At 40.2% G+C, this 12,923-nt stretch overlaps 1 protein-coding gene across 1 annotated transcript in view; it reads right to left on the reverse strand.

Annotated features, from left to right (window-relative positions):
• Positions 1–9,203: 9,203 nt before the first annotated feature.
• MUC5AC (mucin 5AC, oligomeric mucus/gel-forming) overlaps positions 9,204–12,923 on the reverse strand; it is a 36,449-nt gene continuing 32,729 nt past the window's right edge. Inside the window, exons 43-49 of the mRNA XM_041481116.1 lie at positions 12,851–12,885; positions 12,364–12,486; positions 12,154–12,252; positions 11,371–11,499; positions 10,659–10,716; positions 9,945–10,050; positions 9,204–9,435 (exon numbers count right to left, since the gene is read on the reverse strand). Of these exons, the coding sequence (XP_041337050.1) occupies positions 9,204–9,435; positions 9,945–10,050; positions 10,659–10,716; positions 11,371–11,499; positions 12,154–12,252; positions 12,364–12,486; positions 12,851–12,885 (782 nt within the window). The remainder of the gene's footprint in view (positions 9,436–9,944; positions 10,051–10,658; positions 10,717–11,370; positions 11,500–12,153; positions 12,253–12,363; positions 12,487–12,850; positions 12,886–12,923) is intronic.

The raw sequence follows: 12,923 nt of genomic DNA on the forward strand, positions 1-12,923 counted from the left end.
CTTCCTGAGGTATACATACCTAAGAAATAACTCTCTAAGCTGACTGGAGGTTTGCTGTGCCAAAAAGCTTGCCTAATTTTTATAATTATGCCAGCTGAGCCAATAAAACATTGCCACTGCCTATAAACCTTGTATTACATCTGACTTTGATTTGAAGAGAGAGGGCTGGCAGACTTCAGAGCAGTAAGGGCACAAGTAGCTCCACTGATAATAAGAGGAAAAAACCTGTTTGAAATAAAAACAACGGTAGACAACAAATCTGCACTTTCCCTGTAGATCCTTTCCCTTTGGGGACCCTTGGCCACAAACTGCAGAAAGTACTCTCAGTGTGAGAGCTCATATACATACCAATGCAGATTGCCTAACCCAGCTGAAGTATCTGAGTCACATCCTAGATGACACAGAACCTTTTGGGAAAAAGGAACAAAATAACTTTTTTGCCTCAAGCAGAACACTCTGTTTGCTAAGGTGTTTTATAGAAGCTTAAGGCTGACAAGATAGACTGATGATCTTCTATGCTACTGCTCAATGAATCAAATGCACAGCTATGAAATTTCCTATGTAATTCTGAAAGCAGCTCTTTATATTTCCTGGAGACTAATAACAAAATTTCTTGAGAAAAGTGAAAGCTTATGAATTTAATTTAAAACAAAAGCACACACTGATTAAAAAAAAAATAATTTTACAATATGTATTTCACAACTTTAAAAAGTTGTATGTCAATAATGAGAATTAAAGTCAGTAGCCTGTATCATTTAACAGAAGCAAGGCAATATAATCACAAGTACAAACACGCATTAAGATACATGATATAATGGATATTAAGAATGAAACAAAGAATAAATAACAAGACAGACATAGCCTCAAGGAATGCAAGCAGGAATCGAGTTGTTCTTTCAGTAAGGTGGAAAACAGGCTGTCCTTGTATGTTTTGTTGTTTCCTTGTAAGAGACATGTTTGATCTTGGCAGTCATTACTTTTGCAGTCAGGATGCCAGAGTTCATTGGTATGACACATCAGATTCTCAGCAGTGCCAGAACAGTTTGGCACTGTGGGGACGAATACGTACGGCTTTGAGCCTTCCCTGACTCAGCCCATCATCTAAACTAACAGAATCCTCAGGTTTGCCTGAAGATCCTGTGAGCAGAGCAGGGATGTGCTCCCAGCAGAGACCAGGACACAAGGGGCTGTAAAACGCAGTACCAATGCAGCCAGGCAAGCAGGGTACACCAGCAAAACCTGCTGATAGAAACAAAGGGGCTGTAAAGAGGACACACTTTCAAAAACCAGCTGGATACATTTTTCTCTTTCTTCTCTTTTAACCTGCTAAGATAAATCCATACCAAATCCCAGTGACGTTAGAAACTTGACTTTATGGCGAACGGTGGAGCAGCTTGCTTTGTTCACTGTGTACAAATACTATGTGTATCCCAGCTGTATAAATACTGTGTGGAGTGTGCTTTGCCACAGGAGATATGGGATGGAACAAGGGCATTGCTGTGCCCTGTCTGCAGGGGCTGACCCCAGGGCTGCAGCAGGGCCAGGGCACCCCTCCTGGGGCCTCAGGGGTGTTGGGGACCACTTTGCCAGCAGCACTTTTCAACCTTTTACATGTAATCTTGGGCACGAGTCAACAGGTTACCTCACTGAGGCGGATTAACCTGTGCTCCACTAAATTATTTTGAGGTGGAAAACTTGTGATTTCACTTGCAGTTCCTGTTTGCAGTAGGGGATGGGCTTGTTGTAATCCAAATTCCTGTCTGGAAAAAAGAAGGAAGGATCTATTAAAAGAAAGGTAAAAACAAAGTCACAGCCTTTTCAGGCACAATCTTGGTTGCTGGCCCAGCAGCAGAAATGCAGCAGAGCTGCCAAGTCCTCTCAGAAGGGGTTTCCCAAAGAGGCAGGAGCACCATGCTCCAGGTCCATACCTTGCCGTCCTTCCCCTGGAGGAGTGGGGATGCTGGTGAATTGCCATCCAATGGAATTGCATCCATTGGTGCCCTGTGTGTGTGGCACAGGATGGTGACATCCCCCTCTGCACGGGGGTGCACTGACAGAAATCACACTTGGCAGCCCCTTTCTCTGGGAGTCAGACACCTCATAATTGGGTGGACACCATCCCTAGGGGCTTTGCCAGGAGCAAGGCTTCTCCTGCTACTGGTGCCCACATCCAGCAGGGCCCTGAGGGGTTAATAGGCTGTACCTGAAAGTCCCGTGGTGAAAGGGGTGCTCCTCCTTATGTGTTGTTGTTGTTGTTGTTGTTATTTATTCCCATGGTAAAAGTGGTCCTCCTCCTTATGTTCTCCTCAACATTTCTCAGGAGGACACTCCTGGAGCTCGGGGAGTTTTGGGTCAGGCCCTGGGAAGGACATGACCTCCTCCTTCCTGGCCTCCCACAGCTCCTGTACTGCCAATGTTTTCCAGCATCTACAACAGTTTGTCATAGCCATGGAAAAGCTCTCAGAAGAGTGGTTGTTCTCTTTCTTCCCTCCCAAAAAGCTCTTACACCATGGATGAACTGGTTGTGGCACATTCAGATAAATTTGTTATATCCCATATTGATTACTCTGAGTCCTTGTAAAAGGAGCTTTCAAAGACCTGCATGGGGCACAATGTAGTTAGATTTTTTTATTATTTAATGGTATTTGTGACTGAATTGTGTATGAGAGAGGATTTGTAATGTATTATATTAATTATATCTTTGATATAAGCTTTTAAAAACCATAGCTGCCAGAATTGCAGCAATTTACCAGTGGATGACTTATTATGGGCATATTATTTCTGAATCCTTAGCTTGGCCACATCAACAGGTCAGATTATTCTCACTTAGCCTAAAATGAATTGACAACTAAGAGAAACAAAGAAACCTGCCTTTAGAAAAATGGCTGCCTCTTTATCTTCATTGTCATAAATGCAGAAGGATTGTGGTTCTCATGCTTTGTGTGTCATTTCCAGCCGATAAAGCCCTGGTGATCTTGTCACATGTGCTGGAGAAATCGTGTAATAACACCAGCATGATCATACCAGAATGAATGAACCAAACTAGGGTAAATTCTCTGTGTCTCTGGTAATTTTTAACCATTGTATTTTCCTCAGGTGTGCTTCCTGAGGAAGGGTAAGTGAGGTGTCCTTACTGAGGCATCTGGGATGCTCAGGGATCTTTTCAGTTGGGTGGATGAACTGTAAAAAAGAGTCTCTAAGCCATTTTTGTGGTTTCCTGAAAGTCTCAGAGATTAGTCACTGCGCATATTTATATTCTCTGTGAGGTAAATTGAGATCCTGCTAGAATCATGTCCATTGTAGTCACCTCGGTGTAATGCTGACAAGCTTTTCCGTGTGCCTTGGAGCGCAGGCTGCCCTTGATGGGCTTGTGGCTTAGGGTCACTGTTTCATGTGAAATTCTGCTTCAGGAGTGCTTCTTTGGTTCTGGAAAGTGCTTCTTTGGTACTGAGGCAGAAGAGCTTTGTGAACTTTGCAGGTTGAAGTGTTCTTTGCCCTTTCTCTGCAGTTTACTCTGAGCCTGGAGAGATAAGAAGTGGCAGAGAAGAGAAGTTCACACAATCTTTTAATCAGCTGAAGCCTTCCTTGTGCCAAATAAGCAACTGATGATTTAAATCTATTTTATAGTGCAGTTGTGTCACAGGAGAATATAGCCCATACTGGTTACTGTGAAAAAAAAATCAATTCTACCCAGCCAAAACCAGCACACAGTGACTAGCAAACTTTATTTTATTTTGTAAAAACCCAAACAATATTGGAAATCTAAAATAATTTAGGTTGAAAATTTACTTGCGATGGCATCTCAGCTGGGATTAAAATACTGTTTATTGGAATACTGTTCAGTAAAATCCTGTACAGTACTACTGAGGGATGGATAACATTGTTCCCATAGCTTCCTTGCTAAATGTGAAAATTAGATCAAGTGTACTGTGACAACTTCTTTATTATGAATGCTGTAAAACTACTTGCCATGAAGCATGTGAGGTAATGTTTTACATTATCTTCAGCTGACCAAATTTAGTGCAATTGCAATACTAATTTCCTGTAAAATAGCAGGTATCTGAATAATAGACCTTAATTACCATTAGAATGAGGTCATAAAGCACAAAAGCATTGATAGAGCAAATGATAAAACTACATCAGGTAGAATAATTCTCATTCTCCAGAATACAGAGCAACCAGCAATTAATGTGAGTAAGAAATTCAGTTCTGTTGTGGCAGGAGGTCATTTCATGAAGGTGTTTATCATGTCTTTTCTGCAGATTTTCATGTTATGGCTGTGTTGCAGTTGGCAGCCATGTGCTTCAGTAGCTGTGACTTTGAGTAATACAGAAAGCTCAGTTTTGGCCTCCCACCTCTCTAGAGGTCAGTTAGACTGGAGTGAGAGTTTTTGACTGACTTCTCACTGAGTGAGGGAACAGCTGCACAGTTCACATGTGACACTGTCTGAAACAAAAGCCAGTTTCAAATTTGCCTTGGAATCATGCTCCTCTCAAGTATTTCTGGATTTTTTTTTTTTTTTTTTTTTTTTTTTTTTTTTTTTTTTTTAGTAAATCAGTGAATCCCAGTGATCCTTGTAGCTAGACTGGAATACAGAAACAATGGTTTAGTTTCAGGACTGGCTACTAAGACTTTACACATTTTCATTTTGTGAGACTAAGCGTGTGACATATCCACAATTACTCTATTTAAGAGCTCCATTTTCGACTGCCTGGACAGCCTTTGCTTTCTTAAATCAGAAGGAGGCAAAAGTGGGATTTTATTTTTCTATGCATGGTCATAACAGGAGGAGGGCAGTTAGAGGCAGCAGAATAAGTTTCTGTCTATTTAAGAAAACCCAAACCAAATTGTTTTAATAGTGGAAACATTTGCTGGTTACTCATAATCAAATTGCAGTTATAAATAGGAGTTATAATGAATGCCAAAAGAAATCAGAGGATCAAGAAGGAAGACAATTTTTGAAGCTGTAAGGAACAAAGGAAAATTGGACAGTCATGACCACTGCATCCTCTGCAAAAATGTACTTCCTGTGCATTTATAATTGTTTTATTATTACACTAATAATGTTTGAATAGAACTAGTCTCCTTTTCTGTTACAAAACTCTGTCTTAATCTGGCTTGTTGCCAGAGAGTGGCCTCTTTTTTTTTTTTTTTTTTTTACAATGGTTAGAACAAAACCTACTGAAGAGGTGAAAAACTTCCATTCTTTGAGTTGGGTTTTTACTATTATGAAGTGTGGCTTCCATTCTTGAGTTCTCTGTTATCAGCCCAGCTCCTGAGCTGTGCCACAAACAACCTTAAGTCTTTCAATAGATGTTTTCAGAAAATGATGTGGTTTAAACACTGCCTTGCTTTAAGAGGCAAATTAATTACTGGAAGTGAATTCAAAGCTGGAATCTGAATAGACATATAATTTCAGGTTATAGTTTATATGTTGCTGATAATTACAATGAATAATTGAAAAGTGATTATTAGTAATTTGTTATTTATACTGCAGAGTTTTAAGTGGGAAGAAGGAATAACAGTAAGCTGGTCATGAAAAACTTGAGCCACATAACAAGAGACCAGAGTTGAGAGTGAAGGTATGAATGCCCATTAATTCAATATTGAGTTTAGACACTAAAACTTTGAATACTGGTGGGGTTTTTCAGCTGGAATAACCTCTAAGTGAATGATTTCTCTGCTGCAACTTATTTGTGTTCCAATGATGATCAGGTAAGAAAAAAAAAAATTAAGTGATGTATAAACAAATCTTGTTATCTTATGTGGAATGGATACTTGTAGATTCAGGATATGTTAAGGGCAAAGCTCATCCTCAGGATCTGAAAGTAAGGAATAGTTGTGTGGCTCACTTTGAAGTGCCTGGAAAGAAACTCTTCTGACAGCAAACCTGCTCATCCACGTCTGTAAGCTGTGAGCCCAGAGCCCTCTGGTGTTGCCAGAGGTGTAACAAACATCAACCATCTACACCAGCACGGCTCAGGGTGACCTGCAGGTATTCTGACCTGTCAGGAAAGACCTGCCAAGCCAATCACTTTCTCCCACCCCATCATTTATTGACTCCGTTATTAATCTATGGTTTTAAAAAATGGCATAATAAGGTAAGTGGCATAATTTGTCCTAGCTTGTAGGAAGGTTTATTTTGGAGCTATTACCCAATCTGTGTCAGCGACAACTCAGAGCAAAGATAGGTCCTGTGTAAAGGAAAATTTAGGAAGAATGTAAGTCTGCTCTACTGCATCCATTGCAGTGCTCTGGTTTATATGTACTCCATGTCTTGTTTCAAGATCTTTCATTTTGTCTTTAATGCCCAAAGCATGTTGTTCCCTGTCCTCCTTCTGAACTGAGGGTTCCCATTTGCTCTTTCCCAGCACTGGGACTGCATCTGTGATAGAAATCCTTCCTTCTCCAAGGCAGGGTCTCCAGAACTTCCTCAGCCACAGCCTTGGTGTGCCTCCATGATTTATCTTGGCTTATGTTCCCCGTGCTTCCTGTCTCCCCATGCCAGGACTGAAGGCTGTCAGTGCTCTTGCTTCTATTTCTGTTTTTTCTTTCCTTTTTATACCACCAAACCCTGCTGTCCCATTATCACCTGTCAGTCTTTCCATGTGCCACATGTCTCCCCTTCTCTTCTTCCTCATTGTATTATTTTTTTCTCTTTCAGTGTGTGAAATGGCTGGTGGTACAGACTTATTACACACAGGGATCTCCAGGAAATAGGGTGTCTTCTGGGATGCTGAAATACAAGCTTTGTATGGGAAAACAACTAATGATCTTGAAGCAACACACAGGAAATCTGCCATTTCAGTAGCTCAATGGTGGGCAAGGAGCTTTTGTGGACCAACAAAGTGCATAATCATTGATCTTCTATAATAGACATTATTTCCCTTCTGTGGAATGAACAGGAGAAGAATAATTTCCTAGCCTGCCTGGTAAGGCCAGAAACTCTGCTACACACTGAACTAGTCATGAATTCAGCAGTGGTGCTGCAGTGGGAAGCCTGGCGGGTTGTCTGGGAAGGGAGGAACAGAGCAGTGTGCCACCTGGGGGCCTCGCTGGGCAGCAAAAGAGCCCAAGGCATGGAAAAAACTGTCAACAGGAAACTGGGACGGAGTTCGGGATTTCTGCCAGCAGGAAGTCTGGTGGTGTTAGTGTTTCTCACGGAAAACTCATTGCTTGCCTCTGAAGGGGGAACTACAGGGGTGGTTATTGTCATGTAAAAGAAAAACAGGTTTAAGAGCAGCCGAAGCTGCTGCAGGGCACCCTCTTACTCCCTCTGTTGAGCCTTCCAAACTATAGGGTAGGAGAAAAGTTTAGTAAAACAACTTCAGCTTTTTACTGCTCCCCTTACAAATACTAGAGCAGTTATTCATAGGATGTTGCTTGGCACTATACAATGTACAGTCAGAGTTGTGGTGGCTGGTTCAAAGTACCCTATTACTAAAGCTGAGTAGTGTAAGAAAAATTCCACAAATGCCAGAGGTTTATGTCCAAAAAGGAGACCAGGGAGTCCTGCAATTTTATTTGAATAAAGGGAGAGAGTCTACCACAACACACACCTGTGGCATGATCTCTCTGGAGGTTTCAGAGGGGGCACCCTCCTTTTATCCTCAGCTCCCAGCTGCATGTTGCCCTCTCCCTTTCCCCATTGGCTGAGGCACCAGGAAGGTTCAGCCTTCCAGAACCACCTACCACATATCCCAGCTTGCACCTACCATTTTACCCTAAAGTTCAGGAACTGGGGCTGTGCAGACCCTTGTCTGTTTCAGGAGCAGAACTGCCTGGGCTCTGCAATAAACCTGCTGCCCAAAGTCGGTAGAGACACTGGGACCCATTTCAAAGACCTTAACACCCAACCTTCACCCAGCAAATCGTTTGTAGAGACATGAGCTTTCCTCTCAGTAGCAGCCACGTAGATTTACAACAGTGCAATTTCAGAGATTTATTTACGTTGCAGTGGGCTCTAAACCATGAGAGACTGGTTTGAAATACTTTGGCTAGTTTATGGCAAACAGGTAAAGAACTTTCAGGGCTACAAAACGTGCAGACTCAGAGAGATGCTTGTCTCTGAGAGTTCACTAAGTGATAGCAGCTGAGGTGATGTGCTTGGAACACTTCCAAATGTTTGGGTTTGAGTGTTTTTCATTCAAAGCAGTATCAAAGCTCTATAGGGTGTTAGGTACCACATTGACTTTTGACCTGGAACTATGTTTTATGGACTCAGCAACTCTCATGCAAGGGATTCACTGAAAAGTCAAGGCAGACATGCTGTAAAATGCTCAAAATTTATTAATCATAATTGCTTTTTTGTGTCTTAAGGAACAAAAATAAAATAATATTCAAAACCAAAAGAAAATATACCATACCCAGACAACATGACTGAGAATAAGAAATGGTATAACATTAATTCTGAAAGAAATTACCTAATAAATCAGTTTCCAAAAAAAAAAAAAAAGTAATAAATAGTAGTGGTCCAACTTTTTAAAGCTTCCTAGGAAAGAATTTACAATTATTAATTATTATTATTATTATTATACTTTTGTTAAAAAATCCTTCATATGCCTCTGTTGGCAAATATATATATATTTCTTCTGTAAACAATTAACCACATAACAAAACAAAATTAAAAATCCATATTTTCATACAGCTACTCTGCTGATGGTGTTATGTAAACAAAAAGTAGTGTGCAGCAGCTTCTCACAATAGGATTTTTCCTTTTCCTCACAAAAACAGGTACGGAAATATGTCCATTATAAATTGTTCAAAATATTGAAGTTTATAGTTTTGAAAAGATATGGCTTTCTGCCCTCTAAGTTTTCCTCAACAAAAAAAAAGAAACCTATAGAAGCAGAGTGGTACAGTTTTCCTTGGGTTTGGTGTGTTCTCTGGATTTGCCTTTTGATTTTTCTCAGTGAACTGGAATGAAAATGTTATTAAAAGTCCAGCACTTCCCAGAAGACAAATGAACAGAAAATGTCAAGATGAATTTACACCTCTCAAGGTGTAAAAGAAAAGATGTAAAAACCAGTGGGAGATACATTGATAATGAAAGCTGAAATTCTGTAGACAGACATACGGGGGGTTTATGCAGGAAACATCATCTGTTCATCCAAAATTTTAGCTGCTCTTGACACTTTTGTATTTTTTGAAGTTTCTTTATTTAGTCTTATGCTCAGCCCTTGCTTGAGGACTTCTCTCTAGTTCTAATTTTTGACATTTGCTTGCTCCTGAGAGGTCTTTGTCTGCTGTGTCTCCTGTTGGGTGTTGCCTTGGGTAATGCACTCAGCACCCACACAGCTGCATTTCTCCACATAGGTGTAGGAGTGATCAAGGGAGGTTCCATCACTGCACATCAGAGTCACCTTCCTCTTGCTGGTCTTGATTTCCTGACAACACGAGCATTTGTGCACCATTGTGTTTGTAGTTTGAGAATATCTGATAGAAAAAACAATGAGAAAGATTCAGAATTTATGTGAGAAATAACACTGCCCCTCCCACCCATTACAAAACCAGAAGTTGTGCACTTGCATGTGAGACTATTGCTCAATATTAGTGTTCTTACAGTATTTGTGGTGAAATACAGGAAAATTGCTCCTCATTGTAAAATTTTATGACTCTAAGTATTCATTAAGGCACAGAAAAAGTAAAGATTTATTCCAGATCACACAGCAAGCCAGTCCAGTGAGATAATGAGAAACAAATAACCTCAGTTTTAAATGGGCAAAATTAAAATTTGGGTCTATTCACTATGGTGCTGAACAGGCTGTTGAACACTGAATCTCAAGGAAATCAAGCTCGTACAATGTCATGTTAATTAGCACAATGGAAACCGTTGATGATGGAGTGGATGTTGGACACATCAGAAAAACACTTGTGATTTGCTTGATTTAACTGGTGTAAAGAGTAGAAGACAAGAGGCCACAATTATCTTTTATGCCACTTACCGTGAGTAAGCATCACAGCTGCCTTCACAGTATGTGATCTCAACAGGTGCAGGAGATACACAGCCATGATAGTTGATGACAGTAGTCATATTGTACTTCATACAAACTGAGGTCATCACAAAGCAAAGGAAAACAGGTTAAAATACATATGCATATGAATAGATAGCTGTATATGATACGACAGTTTGTAACTGAAAACTAAGGTGGATGGAGCTGAAATAGAAAACTACGTCACAATGCATTTTTCTTTTAATTGCTGAGGGCCAAATGAGGACTTGCTGTTTGTGTTATCAGTGGATGCAACTTTCCCTTTTTCTTAGGTAACTTGATTCAGAATGCAGAAATTAAGAACAGTACTGTGGCAACTGCTCAATGCACACCCATCTCTCAGAACTGGCTTCACTTTCCTCCTTAAAGAGAATGTATCTATGGAAATTGGAGAGTAGTCATAGTCGTCACCCTCCCACAAAAAAGCCAGCATTTAACAGAAGGGGATGGGAAAGTTCACCATCTGTTTCACTAGAACCTAAAATGCATAGTGGAAATGTCCTGTTCCTTTCTTTTCCACCTGTTTCCTTTCTCACCCCGGTGAAGCAGTGAACCGAAACGTGGTCAGTTCACCTCTTCTGTCTATGCACCCATTGTGCAAAATGGGCTAATATACCCAACCAGGCACATATAATCAATACTTTTAACAAAATTATTATTACTTACGTTTTGGTACTCTTCGGCACACTAAACAGCAGCCATCTTCAGATAACCTGATATCATCCTTAAGTGGGAAAACATAAAAAGATAACTCAGGTTTCATATCTGCATGCTAAAGCAGACTTTCCCTGCTTCCTAATTTTCTCTGGCCATGAGAAAATATACCAGAGACTGTGTATATTTTTGTATTGCCATGGAATCTAATTTCAAGCAAGGCTAAATATCAAGGGCGCATAACTCTTATTAATATTAAAATAGTGATTTGAAAGTTGAAATGGAGGAAAGCCCTCAGTTTAATAGTATAATTTCAGCAAGCAATAAAGCTCCTAGCACATGTAAGTCAAAATATTGTGACCAAAGTCAGTAAAAGTAAGGGATTATAACAGACAGGATAACACAATGAATGAAATAAGTGACTTGCCAGAGGCTGATTTTTGCTTCTAGGTCACTTGACACTTTAATGTATCCAAAATATTATGCTATATCCTTTTCTCTAATGTCTGATCCTCAGTGAGGATTTTTGTAACACTCATTTTAATTTTGAGTTGCTTTTCTGAGATAAAACTTGACTGGGATCAGGTTCAGAGAGGATAAAAGGAGAGCTACTTCCTGCATGGTGCTCCTGCTAGTTATTTTCAGTGGACACTATGATCCTTCTATCACTGGTGTTAGGCACTGCAACCTTTCCAAAACTGAGAACTGGTAGAACAGTACTTACTGGATCACACTCATCATAGTTAAAGGCAGGACAGCTTGCCTCTTTGATGACTTGAATGAACTGGTCAGCATGTTTTTCACATGTGTAAACAGTACAGTTATCACCAGGTGGATTCCATTGTTCTCCTTCCTGAAAGTAGTCAAAATTAATGCAAATTAAAATCTTCTTATATCAAAATGAAACAAAAGCCCCCCAATGTCTTATTTTTGCTGCATATAGTAGTTTGATTATTCTGAACAACTTCCTTGAATTTCAGCTGATAATTATTTGCCATATTATCATACTGCTATTAAGTGTTTTTCATTAACCAAGTGAAGAGGTTCTATTTTTACATAGATATAGATGTGTTTTTTGTGTGAATAGGGTAAGTACGCGGACTCAGTTGGAAAAAATGATTTGAATTTCAATAGTTTTGTCATTAGAATTTATGGATGTGTCAAAATGCCTCCACAGATAAAATTATCCTCTGAGAAAAATGGGTGCTACAGTTTCAAACTGGAGGCAAACAAAAGTCCTTTGCTTTCACCTATGTATTTTCCTATGTTGATTTCTGAAAGCCATTGTTCAGTATCATAGCACAGTTGCTGCCAGAAGCCTTAGAGCTGGCGTTTTGTGGTGTAAGGTATTGTTTAGGCTGTGTGGAGATTGTCCAGCCCCTGCCTGAGTAAGCATTTGTCTCATATGAGAAAATATGGAGGAAATAAATGTGACAAATACAAGGAGAGGAAAGAATGGAAAGACTAGCAGAGTTCCCCAAAAGTGAGGCAAACCAGAGGTAATTACATGGAGCACATGTGTAATGTTGTCTCCCACAGTCACTACACAAGCTGCTGCCTTGCACGTGCCACAGCACTGTCCGGGTTCCACAGTGTATTTATAGCCCTGTTTTGAAAGAAATAGAGAGACAATGGCATTAAGTCAGGTCACTGGCCTGAACTGGTGGTTATTTGAGCTGAGTGGGGTAGGAGTTTCTAGCAGCAGAGCAGCACTCACCAGCGGGCAGTATGTGTCACAGATGACAGGCTGGCACGTGACCGTAAGGTGGTGAGGCCTTGAGGGAGAGGATGCAGAGCAGGTACATTCTTCACAGGGGCCTGATGGAATGGCAGCTCCAGGCTAGGGGAAGTTGGAAAAACCCATTATTGGTCAGTTAAGTTGCTCTGTGCATACACATCACAGAAAATACAAAGATGACCTATGTATAGGCTAAGCTATCTATAAATACAATTTTGGTTGTTTTATTTAAGCGGAGTTTCTGGTTTGGTAATATCGATTTTGGAATCAAATTCTGCTAATGTAGAAAGGAAGAGAGCAGAACATGATTTTGCTTGTACAGAGGGTGTTAACCTCAGTGAAATAATCAATAATGTTTTATCTCAGGCCTTCCTACAAGATATGGACCATGATGGGTGTCTCAAAAACACTGCTCTGCGAACTATGTGAGGGTATATTTTCATAATGAGTAACTCTGTGTACTTACTGCATAATAGGTTTCGTTGACTACACAGCCCTGTCCTGTAAAGAAGGAAGAAGGAGGTGTAAGTTTTAGGAGC

Source organism: Pyrgilauda ruficollis, unplaced genomic scaffold (assembly GCF_017590135.1).
Source record: "Pyrgilauda ruficollis isolate IOZ18807 unplaced genomic scaffold, ASM1759013v1 scaffold55, whole genome shotgun sequence".
In the NCBI taxonomy this organism is placed as follows: Eukaryota; Metazoa; Chordata; class Aves; order Passeriformes; family Passeridae; genus Pyrgilauda; species Pyrgilauda ruficollis.